General features: G+C 46.5%; 1 protein-coding gene across 5 annotated transcripts in view; it reads right to left on the bottom strand.

Annotated features, from left to right (window-relative positions):
• CNBD2 (cyclic nucleotide binding domain containing 2) overlaps positions 1-22522 on the bottom strand; it is a 74446-nt gene that overhangs the window by 43871 nt on the left and 8053 nt on the right. For 2 of the 5 annotated variants that reach the window (XM_008957245.4, XM_055104819.1), the window contains exons 3-7: positions 12120-12257; positions 9218-9271; positions 4599-4762; positions 1079-1235; positions 439-590 (exon numbers count right to left, since the gene is read on the bottom strand). In XM_008957245.4, coding sequence (XP_008955493.2) covers positions 439-590; positions 1079-1235; positions 4599-4762; positions 9218-9271; positions 12120-12257 — 665 coding nt within the window. Of the gene's footprint in view, positions 1-438; positions 591-1078; positions 1236-4598; positions 4763-9217; positions 9272-11933; positions 12258-16215; positions 16464-22522 lie in introns of those variants that run through there. The other 3 variants (XM_034947020.3, XM_055104822.2, XM_055104823.2) reach the window with 3 other exon arrangements.

Below are 22522 nucleotides of genomic sequence, written 5' to 3'. Positions count from 1 at the left end.
AGTGATCCTCCCACCTCAGCCTCCCAAGTAGCTGAAACTATAGGTATGTGCCACCACACCCAGCTAATTTTTTAAAATTTTTTATTTTATAGGGACAGGATTTCACTATGTTGTCCAGGCTGGTCTTGAACTCCTGGGCTCAGGGATCCTCCCACCTTGGCCTCCTAAAGTGCTGGGATTACAGGAGTGAGCCACTGTGCCCAGTCCCGTGTTAGCTATTCTTACTATTACTATCAATAAGGAAGGGATATTTGCGCTGAGACCCGAAGGGATAGTAGGAGTTTGCAGAGAGAGAAGGTGGGTACGAGGTGGGACTTCAGAGCATCCCACACAGAGAGAACAGCAACCAGTATGTTTCCCACCAGGCCTAGGACAGACAAAGTCAGGCAGCTAATAAACACACAAGGGGAAAAAAATGTTGAATGAAGGCAGAGTTACCTAAAAAATTCAAACTGATACTGAGCATCCTTCTGAACTTCCTGGTCCAGCTTATTAGCAAAGAAGTCCTCCCGGTCAACAACCAGGAACTCCGTTTCTTCCATACAGACGATGGTGGACCTCCTCATTGAAGCATGCAGAACGTCCGTTTCCTGTTGGGTAGACAGGGCAAGGGCAAGTGTGAGGCCACCTCCACTTCCTGTCCTCAGCCTTACACACATCTTCCCTGCCTCCATCTTCCCCCTGAATTCTCTCCTCACCAGACTGTGTGTTCCCCAGCCCCCTCTATTCTCCTGCACATTCTCCCACTGGGGCCCACTCCCCTTCTTCTTAATCTGCTGCTTATGGAAAAAGAGGCAACAGACCTGAACAGGCCAGAGGGGAGGAAGCTGGAGAGGCCTCACTATGGAGTCACTTCATCTCTAAAGGGCTGTATCAGGAACATACTTCTTAAACATCACAGATGAAGAGGCTGATCTTAGTCCAACTCAATTAGCATTTGACAGGTAAGGGGCCCACACGGGACAGTGACTTGTACAGAGTACTAGGCAGGACTGGGCCTGGCTGAGAGGTTCTAGCAAAAGTCCTGTCACCTCCACCCACTCCACCCCAGGAAACTGGGTCCTTCCCCTGGGCTTACCCCAAAACAGCTACCCTTGTGCAGCAATTTCGGGTGGGGATCTAGGAAGGCACTGCTGCCATCCTCATCCTTGGTTATTGCAACTGTGCCCAGGTAGATGAAATAAAAGCTGTTGCCCTTCTGCCCCTTCTTGATGATCACACGCCTGCGACCAAACCTGGGAAAAGACCACTGCTAGTTGATTGGGTAGTGACATGGGGGCAGGTCCAAGCTGGGAGGAGCTCTGGACCGGTTGTGCTCTTTGCTCTGGGATATAAGAGCACAGACTTGGACCAGAAGGGCCCTCAGGACAGCCCAGCCCTGCCAGTCAAGCTGGAGCCTTTCACTAACACCTATCCCGTTGCCTGCCTTGGTTGGACTGAAGCTTCCCGAGAGCAGAGTCTTTGCCAGTCTGGGTCACTGCTGCGTGTGCTTGGACACAGTGAATGTTCGTTGAACATAGTGGAATAAATGAGTGAACACATGCTGAAAGCAATGAATGGGTTAGTAGAGTCACTAAATGATTAGGAGGACTGGCTTTAGCGTTAGCCCAGGATCCAAATCCTGGTTCTGCTCTTAGCTGTGTGACACTGAGCAATGGATATCCCCTCTCTGATCCTTGGTTTCTCTTGTCTGTAAAATGCAGATGAGTATGCCTAGAATGAGACACAGATAATGGTCTTATCATAATTACCAGCAGCCCACTACCCAACTGGGCACCCTTAGGGTAGAGGTGCCCAGGCCCAGAGCGAACAAGGAGTTCTTAAACTCAGAGGGAAGTTTCTGTATTTCGTATGCAAGTCCAAATCTCAATTCTTTCGATATTTATTCTTTTCCTTCATTCATTCAATAAGTTAAATAAATATCAGTGGTGTCTGTTAGGTACCGTGAGGCCAGGTGTGGTGGCGCACGCCTGTTAATCCCAGCACTTTGGGAGGCCAAGGTGGGAGGATCATTTGAGCCTAGGAGTTTGAGATAGGGACAGGGTCTCACTATGTTGCCTAGGCTGGTCTTGAACTCCTGGGCTCAAGGATCCTCCCACCTTGGCCTTGCAAAGTGCTGGGATTACAGGAGTAAGCCACTGTGCCCAGTCCCATGTTAGCTATTCTTACTATTACTATCAATAAGGAAGGGATATTTGAGCTAAGACCTGAAGTTGCCACATCCAGCTAATTGTTCTATTATTTGGAGAGACGGAGTCTTGTTATGTTGCCCAGGCTGGTCTTGAACTCCTGGGTAGGCAACAAGGTGAAACCTCATCTCTACAAAAAATGCAAACATTAGCCAAGTGTGGGGGTGCACACCTGTAGTCCCAGCTGCCTGTAAGGCTGAGGTGGGAAGATCACCTGAGCCTGGGAGTTTAGGGCTATGGTGAGCCATGACCATAACACTGCACTCTGGCCTGGGTGACTCTGTCTCAAAAAAAAAAAATTGGGCACAATGAACAACACAGACTTTGTTTTCAAAATTATGGTCACATACAGGATGTAAATAAGGTTTAAAAATGCTTTAAGAGATGTCAGTGCAGGCTACTTGAGGAGCACAGAGAAGGGGCCTTTATCCAAGCTTAGGAAGGTCAGACAAGGCTCTAGCATGGTGCTTGAAGTGAGTCATCCAGGTGGACAAAGAGATGGAAGAGGGTCCCAAGCACAGGGACCACCATGACCAAAGGTGCAGAGGTGGCCCAAAGCACGGCACATTCAAGGGATAACGTGTACTTCACAGGTAATGTGTACTTCACGGGAAAGGAAAATGGGAGAAGGCAAGGTCAGGGGAGTGGTGGGAGAGAAATTCGACTGGTCCCACCATAAAGGGCCTCCAAAGCTCAGCTAAGTTTGGATTTTACCCAGGAGACAATGGGAAAAAAAAAGTCTGCCCTTTAGTCTCTGCCAGGACTGATGAGCAGTCATTGTGGAAGTGCCCCGATAGCAGGGCCATTGTCCCCAGCTCTGAGCTCATGGCCCTGCCCTCAGCAGTTCCTCCTCTTCCTCCTCCCCCTCCACACTGCCACCTTCTGTTCCTTCCTGACTCGCTGGCTTGACCAGCAGCAGGGGAACCAACACCCTGCTCAGGGCAGATGATACCCACTTTGTTCCATCAGTTTGTCCATGTTGCTCCCCTGCCTGCAATGGCCTTCCCTGTCTTCTCCACTATTCAGATCCTTTCAGGAACTCAGATCCTACTTCCTCCAGGAAGCCTTCCCTGACCCAGCCCCCAGCAGCATCTCCTCTTCTGACCTCTTAGAGAGTACTCACTGGCCTTGTGATTCTGTGGCAAACTCCTGAGGGAAGGGATCAGAGGACAGACAGAGGACCACACCAGGCTGGAGTCAGTACTGCCCAGCCTCCATTGTGGCTGTGGGCTTCATGAGCTACAAACCAGTATCAGCCTGGAATCTTTATCAATGTAGGAAAGAGGCAAGCCAGGCACGGTGGTACACGTCTCTAATCCCAGCATTTTGGGAGGCTGAGGTGGAAGAATCACTTGAGCTCAGGAGTTCAAGACCACCCTGAGCAACATAGTGAGACTTTGTCTCTACAAAAAATAAAAAGTAAAATTAGCCAGGAATGGTGATGCCTACCCCTTGTCCCAGCTACAAAGGAGGCCGAGGTGGAAGGCTCATATGAACCTAGGAGGTAGAGGCTTCAGTGAGCTGTGATCGCACCACTGCACTCCAGCCTGGTTGACAGGACGAGACCCATCTCAAAAAATAATAATAATAAAAAGAAAAAAGAAAGAGGAGATGGCCCAGGTGATAATGACTAGCTGGGAGATAGCAGGAATATTCAGCTAGGAAATGAGATTTTGAAGATGAGGGAGCACAGGCACTGTTCACTGAAGTAAAGATGACTAGAGCTAGAGCCAGAAAGACCCTCAGAGACCATCAAGCTCAACCAACATTTTTGGGAAGGGGAAAGGGGGACCCAAGGAACCCACAGCTTGCTGAAAGTCACGGCAAGCCACAATCAAGTCAGAGCTAGAACCCGAATCTCCAAAAGCAGACATCTGTCGCTTTTGCTGTCAAGCATCTGGTCATATTTTTCCACCAATCACACCCTGATTCTCCTTTGGGAAACTACCCTTTCTCAACTCTCAATCAGAGCATCACTGACCTCAGTGGTAATTCAAGCAAAGCCAAGCTGTTTCAGAAAGAATTCATCCCAAGCTCTGATGGGCGTAACTGAAAAGAGCTTCAGCGCTGTTTCTTTTTGTCTGGGTGACCTAGGAGGAGCCATTTTCCCCCACAGAGCCTCAGTTTCCTCATCTGAAAAATGAGGGAATTGGACCAGATCTTCTCTGAGGTTCCTACTAGATCCTCTCCAGATTTAATGGCCCTTTAATTATCTAAGAGTCTCAATAAGTGAGCGAGATAAAGGGTGCTGCGACCATAGCAGTGGGAGCTGAAGTGAATGGACAGAAGACTTCATTTATGGCTGACACTATGCAGAGGGGTGGGCAGGACCTGCCACACCTTCTCAGCCAGGCTCTTTTGCTCAGTCCAGCCTCAGCCTGGTGGCCAAGGGCTGTGCCCCTCACTGACCGTTCAAAGCGCATGACTTTGGCCAGGAGCAGCTGCAGGGGCTCTGCGTAGTTCCGATAGCTATCCAGAACCTGCAAGATGTTACAGACGGCCTGGATCTCATCCTCTGTTCTCCAGGAAGGCTTCTTCTGCATGATCTGAATGGCCTTTGGAGGAAAGTGACCCTGGGGAGAGAGGACCAGAGTGATACAGGGGACTCAGCAATTTCACCCATGGGCCAGCGGGCAACACCCCACAGTCCTGCTTGTACACTCTCCCGTTCCCTGTACCACAGTGGCTGACATGTGATGAGTGCTTACTGTGTGTCAGGCACTGGGATAAACATTTTACACGCCCACCTCACTGCATCCTGCCAGCCCAAGAACTGTTATTCCATTTGACAGATGAAGAAACTCAGGCAGGATTAGGAGATCTGACACATATCAACGCTGACATCCCCCCGACCTGTGTTGTTCATTGACCTTCCCAGGCAATACAGGCTTCCCTGGGCTCCAGTGGTCCTGCAGAGTCTGCTCAGCACATACACATAGCAGTCAGGGGAGACCTTTGCCTCTGTCTCAGCCTAGAGCTCAGTGTGCTACAGGAGACTAACGAGCAAAGTGAACCTTCCAGAGACTATTAGCTAAAGCTCTTCTTCTCCAGTGAACCAGGCCTCATGGACCAGCACGTTCACCTACCACTCCCACCTGCTAAAGAAGTGACACTGTGAGTTGTGAACACCCTCAATGGCTTCTCTCCAGCCTCATCTCCTACCTCTCCCCTTTGTTCTCTACTCTGGAACTTTCTACCTGTCCCTGGCATGTGCTAAGCTCGGCTCTGTCTTGAGGTCTCTGCCTGGGCTGTTTTTTTCTGCCTGGAATATTTGTCCCCTGGGTTTTCTCGTGGACATGGCTGACTCATCATTCTGGTCTCGGCTCAGATGCTGCCACACCCTCAGTGAGTCCCCACTGGGTCATCTTAGCTGAAAGAGTAGCCCCTTCCCCAGTAGGCTCTTGCTATAGGGTGAACGTCCCCTCCAAAACTTGTGTCAAAATATAATTGCCATTCTGACACTATTAAGAAGTGGATGCTGGGCACAGTGGCTCATGCCTATAATCCCAACACTTTGGGAGGCCAAGGCAGGGGGATCACTTGAGGCCAGGAGTTTGAGACCAGCCCAGGCAACATAGCAAGACCTTGTTTCTACAAAAAAATTTGTAAAACTGAGACCTTTAAGAGGTAATTAGGTTACAAGGGCTCTGCCTTAGTGAATGGATTCATGTAATTATCATGAAAGTGGGTAACTTACTAGTTAAGTCTCATCATAACTCCTAGTTAGCTCCTCAATGGCAGGCTGGGGATGTTACACAGCCTAATATTCCTCACGACCACACACAGATCTAGGCCTACCTTAGGAGCTCAAAAAAATGGGATGGGGAAAAGGGAATACACTTCAAATAGGGCATAGGAGACTTGGCCCATCTGCTTCTCAAACACCATTTCTCACCATTTTCCCTTCACTCACTGCAGGCCAGCCATACCCCTACTGTGTTCCTCCAGAGGACAGGAAGGATCAAGAAAGAATGACTGACCATAATCCCACTACCCAAAATTAGCCATTAACATCTGGCATACTAACTTCCTCTATTTTTCTTAGGTGTAAGTAAAATTTTTAGAAATAACACATATTTTCCATTAGAAATCAGAACAACACAGATGGTTAAAATCCTCTTATATGTATACACCACCCCAATCCAGATCTGCTCCCCACCATCTGAGTTTACCACTTTTATGTATGCATATATATGTACCCACAGAATATATAAGACTATTTTGTATTTTAAAATTTATTGCTGGGCATAGTGGCTCATGCCTGTAATCCCAGTGCTTTGGGAGGCCAAGGCAGGAGGATCACTTGAGCCCAGGAGTTCGAAACCAGGCTGGGCAATATGGCAAGACCCTCATCTCTACAAAAAATTTAAGAATTAGCTGGGCATTGGGCCGGGCACAGTGGCTCTTGCCTATAATCCCAGCACTTTGGGAGGCCAAGGCGGACGGATCACGAGGTCAGGAGATCAAGACTACCCTGGCTAACATGGTGAAACCCCGTCTCTACTAAAAATACAAAAAATTAGCAGGGCGTGGTGGCAGGCGCCTTTAGTTCCAGCTACTCGGGAGGCTGAGGCAAGAGAATGGCGTGAACCCGGGAGGCGGAGCTTGTAGTGAGCCCAGATCGCTCTACTACACGCCAGCCTGGGAGACAGAGCTCGACTCCGTCTCAAAAAAAAAAAAAAAAAAATTAGCCAGGCGTAGTGGCACACACCTGCAGTCCTAGCTACTGGGGGGCACTAAAATGAGAGGACCGCTTGAGCCCAAGGAGGTTGAGGTTGCAGTGAGCTGTGATTGCATCACTGCACTTCAGCCTGGATGACACAGCAAGACTCTGTCTCAAAAACTGAAAATAAAAAATTTACATAAATGTCAAGACTGTAGACATCACTTGCGCAATTTGCTTTTCTTCACTCAGTGTTTTTCTAAACAATGTTTTGTAAATGTATCCATTGTTTCCACTGTCTGACAGTTGCTGCAATAATTGAGTCTATGATTCTAAGCCTCTCTAATACTAAGGGTTGTCTGTGAGAAGTTTAGCGTTATTAGAAGCCCAATAAGGACTATACTGAGGCTTAGTTTTCCATCAGAATCCAAATGCTGTGCTGAGGGGCAGGTTAGGTAACTATATATGTGTGTGTACTATATATTATATGTCATTTTTACTCAGATATAATTCACATGCCCTGGAAATCACCATTTAAAGTGTACAATTCAGTGTTTTTTAGTGTATTCACAGAGTTGTACAACAATCACCACACTGTTTTGGAAGCTTTTCATCACCCCAAAGAAACCCTATACTCATTAGCATCACTCAGAGGGCTGGGCTTGTGTTTTTGGGATGGGTTGGGGGCAGGGGGACAGGGTCTCACTCTGTCACCCAGACTGCAGTGCAGTGGCACAGTCATAGCTCACTGCGACCTCGATTTCCCAGGCTCCAGCAATCCTCGCACCTCAGCCTCCCAAAATTCTGGGATCACAGGTGTGAGCCACCGTGCCTAGCTAATTATTTTTATTTTTTAATTTTTAGTAGAGACAGGGTCTCACATGTTGCTCAGACTGGTCTAAAACTCCTGAGCTCAGGTAATCTTCCTGCCTCGGCCTCCCAAAGTGCTGAGATTACAAGCGTGAGCTAGCACATCTGGCCAAAGGGCTGGTTTTTAAAATGAGCCTCCAGCTGGGCTCAGCAGCGCACACCTGTAATGCCAGCTACTCAGAAGGCTGAGACGGGAGGATAAATTGGCTCTCTACTCTTCCCTGTGTTGGAACCAGAGTCAGGCATGATTCATTTGAGGACCACCTATAGACCTTGCCCGTAACAAAGAATTTTCCCTTTGTGCCCTCTTCCCGCCCTCTACTGCGGTGCACAGAATTGCCCTCATATCTAGAGTTCTGTGGCTCTCAGATAGGCCCCTAGTTTCTCCTGCCTGAAGGAAAGAGCCTGATTAAGCTTCAGTGCTCAGTGTCACACACTAGCCAGCCTGAAGAGCTGAAGAGTCACAGAGCTTGAATGACTTAACTGAGTATGCTTCATACACGAGGGGGCACGAAAAATAAGGCTGTGCCCAGGAGAGGCAGGCAACAGAAGCCATACCTGGGCTCCAAGAAGAGAAAGGGGTGGGGCAGGAGATGGGCACAGGTGGCCCTGATACCCATTATAAAGTTCTTTTCTTTCCCCTTCCACTGAGGAAAAAAACAACAACGTGGCTACTCCAAGCCAGGATCAAGTCAGGTCTGCATTGGTGAGAATTTCAGATGTTCCCTATAAATAGGTAGACTCTTTTAAATTTTAAATTGGATTTTAATATTTAATACCCAGGATATCATGGAGAGAAGCCAAGAAGATAACAATGATGAGATTGAAATTCAGAGAACAAGTCACACAGTCCAAAGCTCCCATGGATATAAAAGCATTCCCTCATCAAAATGAGAGGACTCTTTTAGAGAGGGGGCCTCGCTCTATCACCCAGACTGGAATGCAGTGATAACAACCATAGCTCACTGCAGTCTTGAACTCCTGGCCTCAAGTGATCCTCCCACCTCAGCCTTCCGAGTGTCAACAGCTGCGCTGCACCTGAGTAAGACTCTTTAAGGGTATCTGACACCCAGGTGTGAGAGGTGTGCCCAGCATCTCTCAGAGAATTCAGGGTAGAACCAGAATTCACACAGGTCAGCCCTTTCCCACCACCTGAATTCTTCCTCTCTCTGGGACTCTCACATCCTCTGCTTTACCTTTTCCTGCTGTTTTCCCACGGGTCCAAGCCCAGGAACTCTCTCCCATTGGTTCTGCTCAACTGTGCAGTGACAGCTGGTTCCTAGATGCTCACAGTCTTGGAGCTCCAGGGCTGGAAGGAATCACTGAGATCAGCTATTTTATTGATGAGGAAACGAAGTGGCCAACCCAGGGTGACAAGCTGAGTTGGTGGGAGAGCCTAGACTGAAACCAGCTCTGCTGATACCCAGCCAGGGTTTCTTCCAAGCCAGGGTGCAGAAAGCAAATTCCCCCACAGCAAGTTTCAAGCTATGCATACCTCCTCTGCAATGAAGTCCATGGTATCAAATGTGACTCGGCTTTGCATCTTTTTCTGAAAGAAAGAGGGCAGGGAGAAGAGGGAGAATCAGCAAGACTGCCCCTAGAACTTTGCATCTAGAGCCCTCCTGTGTACCTGGACCACCATGGTGGGCAGGAAGCCATGGGAAACCTCATAGCAGAGCCTGCCTCTGCTCGAAGGCCCCAACTCAGCACTAGGCTTGAGTCCAGCATTTACAGCATATTATTGTGAAGGCAGAGAAATATGGGGGTGGGGAGAAGGAAAGGAGGATAAGGAGGAAACAGGAAAGGAGAGAGAAAAGGAAGGGGGAAAAGCAGCAAACAAACAAGCATAGAGGAGGAAGAAAAAGAAGAATAAAAAGAAAGGAACAGGCTGGGTGCGGTGGCTCACGCCTGTAATCCCAGCACTTTGGGAGGCCAAGGCGGGTGGATCACGAGGTCAGGAGATCGAGACCATCCTGGCTAGCACGGTGAAACCCCGTCTCTACTAAAAATACAAAAAAATTAGCTGGGCGTGGTGGCGGGCGCCTGTAGTCCCAGCTACTCAGGAGGCTGAGGCAGGAGAACGGCGTGAACCCGGGAGGCGGAGCTTGCAGTGAGCCGAGATCGCGCCACTGCACTCCAGCCTGGGCAACAGAGCAAGACTCCATCTCAAAAAATAAAAAAAAGAAAGGAACAAATGAAGCCAACCTTTGTTAAATGTCTTTAATGAGCCAAGCACAGTGTATCTTCCCTGCCTTACTCCATTTAGTCATCAGGACAAAGCAGGTTTTATTAAGCTCCATGTAGGACTGAGATGGTGAAGGAACTTGCCCAAGGATCACACAGCAAGTCAGTGGTCTAGCTGAGACCCCAACTCAAGGCTTTCAGCAAACCCAATTCCGTGTCTGGAGTGTGGCCTCAAGCCACATGTCATTTGTTCCTTAGAGCCACTCAGACCCGTCTCGCCCCCACCACCTGTTTATCCTTTGCATAGCCATGTGGTGCTTCTCAGGGAGACTACTGAAGGAAAGAGGCAGTGCTCAGAAACATCCAGATTCACACATCTACTGAAGCAGTCTAGGGCTCCCCACCTGATCCTGCACTCCAGCCGCCCAGTGCTCCGCCTGACAACCCTATGACCCTTATAGGCTGCCCTTGAGAGGCTTCTGCTCTGCTCAAGCCACTCTGGCTGGCCAATGTGGTTAGGCTTAGCCTCACATTCCCCTGACAAGTGACTCTGCATCTTAGCTTCCAACTGCCCCATGCATCAGGCCACGTCTTCCGGTAACCAAAGCCCTCTGATCTCCAGGGCCCATTGCATCACCATTACATGCCACCCTGAGAGTCAGGAGGTCCTTCCTGAGAGCTAATCTGAGTCTTTTGGTTACAGTTCTTCTACTCCATTCGTTTTTCATCTCAGCCCAACCACATGGCTGCAGCCTTGTTTGGTTTGGCCAGCACAGGGTCTTAAAATATAATCTTTGTATCTGAATGTCTTTAGATGAGGTGTATCTTTCCTCTCCAGCTGGCCTGCTGTATCTTAAACTCAGCTACATACACACTAGTTATATTACCTGCTGGCCCCTCAGAAACCAGTTTAAGGCTGCCTTTCCTTCCCCCATCACCAGCCCCGTATCCCCCTTTCTTTGGCCACTATCTGTCAGAAGCCCTTTAGGGAAATTTCTTGGAGTGAATCACTAGATGCAGAGGGGTGGGGACTGGCTCTAGTCATTCCTGAAACAACAGAAAAATGGGCAGGATTTGTCCAGGTGATTGCTGGGGAAACTTTGAAGCCCTGAGCAACACACCCAGTAGCAATGAAGATACCTCTGGGGAACTAGAACAAGTTAGCAGAAGGGTGACCAACTTTTCTGAGCTAAAGAAGGGCACATGATCTACCACTGGGATAAAATATTTTAAATTGGGACCGTCTAGGAAATCTAGAAACACGGTCACCAGGCCAGGCACGGTGGCTCACGCCTGTAATCCCAGCACTTTGGGAGGCCGAGGCAGGTGGATCACGAGGTCAAGAGATCGAGACCATCCTGGCTAACAAGGTGAAACCCCGTCTCTACTAAAAATACAAAAAATTAGCTGGGTGTGGTGGCGGGTGCCTGTAGTCCCAGCTACTAGGGAGGCTGAGGCAGGAGAATGGTGTGAACCCGGGAGGTGGAGCTTGCAGTGAGCCAAGACGCGCCACTGCACTCCAGCCTGGGCAACAGAGCAAGACTCCGTCTCAAAAAAATGAAAGAAACATGGTCACCGCAGTGAACAAATCCCTGAAAATGCCCCTGCACCAAAGTAGGGGTGTAGGAAAGAAAGTAGAGATGCGAATAGAGACAGCGTGTGGGCATTTAGAAAACCCTGGTTATTGTGACTCCTGGATTGCTTCTGGCTCTTTTGATCACCATTGAAATGGAGACCACCTCTCTACTCCCAAGGTTTCTTTCCACATGGAGGGAGGTGTATTAGTAGAACACTACTGGCCTCTCTCCTTTTACACTGAGGAGTGACTTAAACTCTTTGATGAATTTGGAAAGAGAAAAACTAGGCATGATTGTCTCCTTCCCTCTCAGCCCGTATTTTGCTCCACCTTTCCCTGCCATGAGTTTTGGCAGCAGGCCTGCTGTTGCAGTGGAGCCTGCCTTGGTCCAGCGTTGCCTGTGGCTAGGCATGTAAGGCTGTCTAAATCTGGGGTTCAGTATTAGGTAAACCTCTTGGTTGATGATGTAAGTCACCCTCTCCAACAGAAGTATGGCCATTAATAAAAGTGACCATTGGGTCTCTCATCTGCTTTTCCTTTTGTCTTCTTTCTCAGTTCTGAGCTTAGGCCAGGAAGTGGGATGCAATTTATTGGGCTTCTTTGAGCCCTCATAATCCTGCTGAGCCCAACTGCTTACATCCCAGAAGGAGAAGATAGGGTGCTTCCAGTGAGCAGTCTCAATGATTTGATATTCCCGGAATCCTCTGAGGCCTTGGCGGAACATTTTACACACTCGGATCATTATGATGATATCCATGGCGACCTGGTACAGTCCCTATGGAAACAAAGCAAACAAGATCAATAGAAACCATCTGTTCTCAACAGTCAACAGCAGGCTGGATGGTGCTGAACAAGGTGAAATTTACCAGGATTAAATGCAGTAGTGTGCTGGAGTGATGGTTACATTTTCAGGAATTTTGCAAGCCTGCTGAAATTAAGTTGGTAACTTAAAACTGGCCATGGTAGGAGTACTTATGCCACAGAAATTGGCAGCTACTAGTCAGGGCATCTCCTCTCCCCAGAAGCTAGTTGTTATGCACCAGCAAACCAGCTAAATGTCAAATCCTTCAATTCCATCCACAAAATAAGTGGCACGACTAATTGCAGGCAGTATAGGTATGATGTACAGAGCCTGGATTTTAGAATCGGATAGATCTGAGGGAATAATGGTAAGAGGAATGCAACACTGCTGGCTGTCAAGATGAAGGAAGGGCCCACAAGCCAAGGAATGTGGGTGGCCTTTAGAAGCAGAAAAGGCCGTGAGCCTTGAGAAAGGAATGCTCACACTTGATTTTAGAACAAGAACATCCATGTCAGACTTCTTGCCTACAGTACTGTAATATAATAAATTTGCTTTGTTTTAAGCCATCAAATTGTGGTAATTTGTTATGGCAGCCATAGAAAACTTATATAACACCTAATCCAAGATGGGCCACCCTACCTTTTCCCCAGGAATTTGGAATTAGACTGAGAACAAGTGAATACAGAAGACAGGGAAAAATCCAGGATGTAGAAGAATCTATAAATCAATGAACCTAGTTTCTTCAAAAAGTCAATTTCATGATGAAAAAAACAAGGCATGGGGGCTGCTCTAGATCAATAAAGATTCAAGAGACATACCAATGGTATGCTTCTTGATTGGATCCTGATTCATGATAACAAGCTATAAAAGGCACTCTAGGCCAGGTGCGGTGGCTCACGCCTGTAATCCCAGCACTTTGGGAGGCCAAGGCGGGTGAATCACCTGAGGTCAGGAATTTGAGTCCAGCCTGACCAACACAGTGAAACTCCTTCTCTCCTAAAAATACAAAAATTAGCCTGGCATGGTGGTGCTTGCCTGTAGTCCCAGCTACTCGGGAGGCTGAGGCAGGAGAATCACTTGAACCAGGGAGGCAGAGGTTGCAGTGAGCTGAGATCGCGCCTCTGCACTCCAGCCTGGGTGACAGAGCAAAGGCACTCTAGGGACAAATAAGGAAATTGAATATGACTGTACATTAGATAATATTAGGAAATCAGTGCCGATTTTCTTAGTATGATAGTGGTATTTGGTTATGTGGGTAATGTCATTATTTTTAAGAAAGATATGTCATAAAGTATGCAGCTTACTTTCAAACAATTCAGCAAACACATATACAAATACATAAAGCCAGGCTGGGCCCGGTGGCTCATGCCTGTAAACCCAGCACTTTGGGAGGCCGAGATGGGTGGATCACCTGAAGTTGGGAGTTCGAGACCAGCCTGACCAATATGGAGAAACCCCGTCTCTACTAAAAATAAAAAATTAGCTGGGTGTGGTGGCATATGCTTGTAATCCCAGCTACCAGGGAGGCTGTGGCAAGAGAATCGCTTGAACCCGGGAGGCGGAGGTTGCGGTGAGCCAAGATCGCACCATTGCACTCCAGCCTGGGCAACAAGAGCGAAACTGCGCCTCAAAAAAAAAAAAAAGAAAGAAAAAAGAAAGAAACAAATACATAAAGCCAATACAGCAAAATGGTGAATGATAGATCTAGAGGATGATACATATATATATAAAATATTTCAAATTTCATGTTTGAAAATTTTCCAATAAAAAATGTAAAAACTTTAGTTTGGGGAGGGGTTAGAAAAAAATGCAAAAACTAAATAAAAGTCTCTGTTTACTAACTTCTATTGAAAAGTACATCGTTAGCTAGGCACAGTGGCACTCGCCTGTAGTCCCAGCTACTCGGGAGGCTGAGGCAGGAGGATTGCTTGAGCCCAGGAGTTCAAGGTTGCAATGAGCTATGATCGCGCCACTGCACTCCAACCTGGGTAACAGAGCAAGACCCTGTAACAACAACAACAAAATGAAACAAACAAACAAACAGCTCTGGCACAATGGCTCATGCCTGCAATCCTAGCACTTTGGGAGGCCAAGGTGGGCTGATCACTTGAGACCAGGAGTTTGAGACTAGTCCGGCCAACATGGTGAAATCCCATCTGTACTAAAAAAAACAAAAATTAGCCGGGCGTGGTGGTGGGCGCCTGTAATCCCAGCTACTCAGGAGGCTGAGGCACCAGAAGCACTTGAACCTGGGAGGTGGAGGTTGCAGTGAGCTAAAATTGCACCACTGCACTCCAGCCTGGGCAACAGAGTGAGACTCTGTCTCAAAAAAATAAATAAAAACAAACAAAAAAAGGAAAAAAGAGAATGTTCTTTTTAAAGTGTATCATAAACAAAGTGAGACAACGAACTGCAGACTGGAAAAATATACTTACTATGCATATAATCAACAGAGGATTACGATCCAAAATTTATTTTTTGTAATCCTACAAATCAAAAGAAAAATACAAATAACCCAATAGCAAAATGAGCAAAGGTAATTCAAAGGGAAAGTTCAAATTACCTATAAATTGTGAAAATATTGTTTTTATTCATTTGTATTTATATTTACATTGTTTGTAAAGAGGGGGTTTCACTTTGTTGCCCAGGCTGGTTTCCAACTCTGGCTTCAAGTGATCCTTCCACCTCAGCCTCCCAAAGTGCTGGGATTACAGGCATGAGCCTTCGCGCCCCAGCCAAATTGAGAAACCATTTTTAACATTGCTAGAAATAATGGAAATGGAAATTAAAGTAATAACATGATACTATTTTGCACTTATCACTGGGAACTGGGAAACATGGTACGACCATGTTGAAGAGCAATTTGGCAACATTATATGAAGTTGAGGATGTGTGCACTTCACAATGGAAGAATTGTATGTACTTTATATGTCCTCTTCAGAGAAACATACATGTACAAGGGGATAGCCATGAGGGTAATCATGGCAACATTGTGTGTAACAGTGAATGGCTGAAAACAAATGTTCATTAGTAGGGATCAAAGGGATCAATACATTATGGTTCAGTCACAGGATTGAACACAGCACTAAGTCTGTGTGTGTCAATGTGGATAAAGCTGAAATGATTTTGAGTGGGAAAAAAGAACTATGATGCTATTTATGGTATCATTTTTAAACAGTGTGCCACATACTATATATTGTTTATGGATACATACACATGTGATAATATATAAAAATATAAACAGGAAGGGTGACACCAACTTCAGGAAAGTGGTTACTATTAAAGAGAAATAAAGGGGCATGGGATGGTAAAGAGCTTTCCCTACACCTGTAATGTTCTATTTCTTAAAAATTAGATATCTATGGAAATATGGGGAAAGGTACTTTATGAATAAAATTAATACTTATTGAGTACAATTTACTATTGTCAGGCATTATCCAAAGCACTATTCTGATATGTAAATCATTTAATCAGTAAATTTATGCAGTAGGTACTAGTATTATCATCTCACTTTACAGAGGAGAAAATAAAGGCACAGCAAACCAAGCAACTTGCCTGGGGTCACATGACTAATAGCTGATAGGGATTTAAACCTAGGTAGTCTGGCTCCAGAGTTCACAAGCTTAACCTATGACTCTATGTTGCTACCCTGACTCTACCCTGCCTCGTTCTCTCTGGATCTCATAATAGCAGGAAGAGTGGGTACAGAACAGGACTCAGTGGCTCTGAGTGTGGCTTATGGCTTGCCCAATGTGGGGGGCTGGTAGGCTACAGGGCAGGGGTCCCTCCTTTGTGCCATGCTGTGACTCCAAAAGGTACAGGATGGCCACCATTCATCCAAGACCCCTCCTACACCTGCATCGACCTTCCTCAAAACACCTGTCTGTTCAGTCTTCTGCTCTTCCCTCCCAGGGCCCTTGCCCCTCCTCACCAGTTCCTTCTTCAGGAGCTGCCAGGCATAAGTTACCATATGTCTCCTCATGGTTCCTGTGCAGGCAAATGGCACAACTAGCCCCTTTGCCTTTCAAGGGGAGGACTACAAATTTTTCCCCAAAAATCCAGTAATACTAGAAACAAATAGATTTCCTCAGTAACAAGGCAAGAGCTCCACTCCACTCCTCCTACCATACTATCAGCTACTGGAAGCCCTGCCCCGAGAAAAATCATTCTCAGAATCTCTTAAGGTCACAATGAAAGATTCTGGAGGCAAGGGAAACACAGGGATTGGAATGTGGGAGTCTAACATTTATTGGATACTCACAGGCATTATCTCAGCTAATCCTCACAACCACCCAAACTTTTACTCAACTCCATACATAGGAGACTGGGGCTCAAAGTAGCTAAATGGCTGCCAGAGTCCTGGTGAGATAGGAGAATGGCAGGACTTGTTTCTGGTCACAACCCTGCTGACCAAAACAGGATCTAGGACCCCCTAGCTGTCCCCATCCCTCATTAGCATAAGACACTCCCACCAGTGCCATGACAGTGTACAAATGTCTTGGCAATGACCAGGAAGTTGCTACCTCTTTCCTAGAAAACTCTAAAAACCCACCCATTAATTTGCATTAACCTGCCCCTTAATTTGCATTAGCCTGCCCCTTAATTTGCATGTGATTGAAAGTGGGTAGGAATGAGTATACTACACTTGATCTCAGCCAAAAGGCTGAGAAGGGATTAGAGGTGAGTATAAATACAGTTGCCAACATCTCATACACTGGGTATCGACTCTGGATTCATTGCCCATGAGTTAGCCCTGCTCCACAAGGAGAAGCACTATTCAACAAAAGATTGTTGTCTAACACCACTGGCTCACCCTTGAATTCCTTCCTTGGGCAAAGCCAAGAACTCTCCTGAGCTAAGTCTCAATTTGGGGGCTCATCTGTCCTGCAAAGATAGGGCTTTTTTGTTTTTTGAGACACTGTCTCACTTTGTTCCCAGGATGGAGTGCAGTGGCCCGATCTCAGCTCACTGCAACCTCTGCCTCCCAGGTTCAAGTGATTCTCCTGCCTCAGCCGCCCAAGTAGCTAGGATTACAGGCGTGTGCCACCATGCCCGGCTGATTTTTGTATTTTTAGTAAAGACAGGCTTTCACCACGTTGCCCAGGCTGGTCTCAAGCTCCTGACCTCAAGTGATCCACCCACCTCAGCCTCCCAAAGTGCTGGGATTACAGGCATAAACCACCACTCCTGGCCAGGGTCTTTTTTTTTTTTTTTTTAAGAAAGCAGTGTAGCTAAATTTCAGGTACACTTGCTCTCCATTTGTAGCATCCAATTAACAGAAGCAAGGTCTGGTCCAGCCTGGCCAACGTGGTGAAACCCCATCTTTACTAAAAATACAAAAAAATTAGCCGGGTGAGGTGGTGGGCACCTATAATCCCAGCTACTGGGGAGGCTGAGGTGGGAGGATCACTTGAACCCGGGAGGCAGAGGTTGCAGTCAGCCAAGATTGTGCCACTGCACTCCAGCCTGAACGACAGAGCAAGACTCTGTCTCAAAAAAAAAAAAAAAAAAAAAAATTGGGAGGGGGAATTGGCATAAATGGCATGCAGAGGAGGGAATGAGCAGGTGGGAGTCTCCATGACTCACTTTGGTGCCTTATCTACCGCCTGGTCGAGCTGCCACCATCTTGGGAAGAACTAGGTTGTAAAGTGGCCTTGTCTCGAGATACTCTCCAGGTGGGGCAGAGTTTCCTGGCAGGCATACTTTTGGTTGTAAATTGACTATTGTCTCTCAAGGCAATCTGGTGGGAGAGGTTTCTACTCTGGAGCTTTTAAGTAAGCACACAGATACACTTGCTCTAGGAGTGTCTGGTGAAGGGAAAGCAAAAGGTTATAACTGCATTTCTAATCAGCTAAGTAGGAAGTGGGGAACAGAAGAAAAACACAAAAGAGAAAGAAGAAAAAGATGATTTAAAAAGATAACTCATTCTCTATCTCATAGAAAAATGGGTGTACTTTGTTACAGCGGGAGGCTTCTAGGCTGGGAGTAGGTTCATCCAGCACCTTAGCCCAGGGACCACTCTGAGACTTAGAACTTGGAGGCCCTGGAATGTGGGTGCATAGTACTGTCCCATAAGTCTGGTTAAATCAGGACAATAAAAAAAAAAAACTCAGCAAAACAGAAGACCTCACCCAAATCAAGTGTCAAATATTGAATGGAACTTGGTGACTAGAACTCAAATCTCTGGAGTCCTTCTAAAGATATAGAAAAATATAGGATCTAAAGTGCTTTTTTCTATTAAAGATGACAATTGAGTATCTCAATTTGCTCTTGCACCAGGATCCTCAGTAGAAAACTGTGATTTCAAGCATCACCTGCTCTGCCATTCCTATCCCGTGGGGTGTATCTGTTAACTCTCCTCCAACTGATAGGTAGACAGAAGGACACTGAGTTCAGCAAAGACGGCTGGACAGCTGAGAAGAAAGACAAAGGCCACTCTTGGGGTGGGACAGTAATCACACACAGAGGTGAGAAGGGACAAAACTGGTTTTTCCCCCATACCATGAGAAAAGATGTAAAGAATTCAGAGAGAGAAAGAAGAGAAAGTTTTAGAAAGAGAGACAGAGAGATGAGGTATGGAGTTTTTGCCTCCCCCACTGCAAACCTAGTCTTAAGGAAGGAAATATAAGAGGATCCCCTTCAAAAGTTTAGGGGGCTTCTGAAAGAAACAACTGGGCCTGGAGAAAGCAAGAGAGATGGTAGGAGACGGCTATAGGCAGGAGGGGTGTCCCATCAGTCCTCTGAACTGCCTGAGGATCCAAGAGTGACAAGGAAAGTATCTAGGCTCACAAGGGGCATCAGATGATGCCAGTAAGACCTGATGAGACCCCAAAAATGGTTACTGCCAACCTCACCTCTTGCCAGCTGTGGTTGTACAATTTCTCTAGGAATTAGATCAGCTTTGGGGAAGAAGAGGCAGGAAGTTTGGAGAGCTATGAATGGGCCCAAGATGAATCAATAAGCCTGAAATTATATCCACTCAAAATTACTGGATTGGATCTCAATTTACCTGAAGACATCCTAAATTCAATTATCTGCAAGGAGGTGGGCTGGGTATTCAGAGTCACACATTTAAGTCAGTTCTAGAAACTAAGAAAGTTTCATTTCTATTACAGTTCCTGATTTTATAACTGTAACTATTACAGGGTAGAATGCCAAAAAGAGCACTGGTCCTATTCCTATGTGATCTTAGGTAAGTCACTTAACTACTTGGGGCCTCATTTTCATAATGTATAAAATGGAGTTCGATTCAATTCCACAAACAATTGATGAGAAGATTCGGCCAAGCACGGTGGCTCATGCCTGCAATCCCAACACTTTGGGAGGCTGATGCGGGTGGATCACCTGAGGTCAGGAGCTCAAGGCCAGCTCGTCCAACATGGTGAAACCCAGTATCTACTAAAAATACAAAAACTAGCCCAGTGTGGTGGCATGCACCTGTAATCCCAGCTACTCGGGAGGCTGAGGCGGGAGCATCATCTGAGCCTGGGAGGCGCAGGTTGCAGTGAGCCAAGATTGCACCACTCAAGCCTAGGTGACAGAATGAGACTCCATCTCAAAAAAAAAAAAAAAAAAAAGAGAGAGAGGGAGAGAGAAGATTCTTATTGTTTTGCTGATTATAAAAGCTATACAACAAATGTTTACAAAGCATATGAAGGTGAATAAGATGTGGTCCCTGCTTACCAGGAGTTCACAATATGGTGGGGAAGTAAAATCCTCAGAGAAAGTCTTGCTATAATAAAGCTATGAAAGATATATGAGGCCGGGCATGGTGGCTCACGTCTGTAATCCCAGCACTTTGGGAGACCAAGGTGGACAGATCACGAGGTCAAGAGATTGAGATCATCCTGGCCAACATGATGAAACCCTGTCTCTACTAAAAATACAAAAATTAGCTGGGCTTTGTAGCGGGCACCTGTAGTCCCAGCTACTTGGGAGGCTGAGGCAGGAGAATTGCTTGAACCTGGGAGGCAGAGGTTGCAGTGAGTCGAGATCATGGCACTGCACTCCAGCCTGGCAACAGAGTGAGACTCCGTCTCTTAAAAAAAAAAAGATATATGAAGAGGTGGTTGGGTGCAGTGGCTCACGCCTATAATCCCAGCACTTTGGGAGGCCGAGGCGGGTGGATCACGAGGTCAGGAGATTGAGACCATCCTGGCTAACATGGTGAAACCCCATCTCTACTAAAAATACAAAAAAAAATTAGCCAGGCGTGGTGGCAGGCACCTGTAGTCCCAGCTACTCGGGAGGCTGAGGCAGGAGAATCACTTGAACCCAGGAGGCAGAGGCTGCAGTGAGCCAAGATTGAGCCACTGCATTCCAGCCTGGGTGACAGAGATAGACTCTGTGGTTGGGAGTTTGAGACCAGCCTGACCAACATGGAGAAACCCCATCTCTACTAAAAATACAAAATTAGCCGGGCGTGGTGGCGCGGGCCTGTAATCCCAGCTATTAGGGAGGCCGAGACAGGAGAATCGCTTGAACCCAGGAGGCGGAAGTTGTGGTGAGCCGAGATCACACCACTGCACTCCAGCCTGGGCAACAAGAGCAAAACTCCATCTCAAAAAAAAAAAGAAAGAAAGATATATGAAGAAAGAGCAGGGTCTGTTCAGGGAGCATGAGACATAGCTAAAACGTGAGATGCTCAGGAGGTGTGGTTATGAGGAAGGAGGCTGGGCTGGCAGAGGCCATAAACTAGCTATGGCACGTGATGTGCCAAGTGAACTTGCAGACTGTTTTATTTGACCTGCATAGTGTTTTGGTTTAAATATTGCTTAAAATTAACTTGCTTGTCTTTAGTTGAGGTATTGGCTCTGTAATTCACCAAAGTCTTCACCTCACACAATTAAGTCATCTGCCAGGCATGTTACCTGTTTGCAACCCCCAGTATGGATCCATAGGGCCTCTTTCAGGTCAAAAATTCTCTATTTAGTGGTTGCAAAATGGCAGTTCACAGCCCATAGCTAGCCTACTGACATGTTTCAACAGAGGTTATTTTTAGGAATTTGAATGAGTCTTTTAACACTTAAATACTAGATTTTTATGAATAATCTTTTAGGAAAAAATAATTTACCAAAGTGACCCCAATAGAAACTATTTATTTATTTATTTATTTTTGAGACAGAGTCTCTCTTTTGCCCAGGCTGGAGTGCAGTGGCACGACCCTGGCTCACTGCAACCTCTGCCTCCTGGGTTCAAGCGATTCTCCTGCGTCAGCCTCCTGAGTAGCTGGGATTACAGGCACCCACCATCGTGCCTGGCTAATTTTTGTATTTTTAGTAAAGACAGGGTTTCACCATGTTGGCCAGGCTGGTCTCGAACTCCTGACCTCAAGTGATCCGCCACCGTGACCGGCCGAAACCATTTAAGTAGACTAATTTTCTGATTTTATTTCCTTTTTTTTTTTTTTTTAATTTGGAGACAAGGTCTCACTCTACGCCCTAGGCCAGAGTGCAGTGGCATGATCACAGCTCACTGCAGCCTCTACCTTCCCAGACTCAGGTGATCCTCTCACTTCAGCCTCCAAGTAGTTGGGACCACAGGTGTGCACCACCATGACTGACTAATTTTTTAATTTGTAGAGATCTGGTCTCACTACGTTGCCCAGGCTGGTCTTGAACTCCTGGGCTCAAGCAGTCCTCCCACTTCAGCCTCTTAAAGTGCTGGGATTAGAGGTGTGAGCCACCATGCCCAGCCTAAATAGATTAATTGTCATAGAAGTAGAGAAGCTGTAAAAGAGGTCTCTCACCACTACCACTACCTAAAAAGAAAAAAGCAGCTGGTCCTAAAGGTTTCACAGGCAACTCCAAACAACCCCAATGTTTCTTCAACCGTTCCAGAGCCTAAAAAGAAGGAAAACTACCAAATTATTGTAATGAAGTGAGAACACTGACACTAAAACCTAATAGAGGTTGCACAAAAAAAGAAAGCTACAGATTCATCTCATTTATAAATATTGTTTTTAAAATCTTAAAATATAAGCAAATAGAATTCAGCAGTACCTGTAAAAATAACATATCATTCTGGGAGTGCAAAGATGGTTAATTATATAAACATAATTCATTATGTTAACATAGCTAAGGAGAATAATCACAGGATCTTCTAGAAATTTTTGTTTTTTGACAGAGGTGCATGAACATGTCACCCCTATGGCCCAGTGGGGCTCCAATGTCCTGGGGACCCTAGTAAGACTGCAGGGGGCCGGGTGTGGTGGCTCATGCCTGTAATCCCAGCACTTT

This window comes from Pan paniscus, chromosome 21, assembly GCF_029289425.2.
Source record: "Pan paniscus chromosome 21, NHGRI_mPanPan1-v2.0_pri, whole genome shotgun sequence".
NCBI lineage: Eukaryota > Metazoa > Chordata > Mammalia > Primates > Hominidae > Pan > Pan paniscus.
This window is presented reverse-complemented; position numbering and strand designations above follow the sequence as displayed.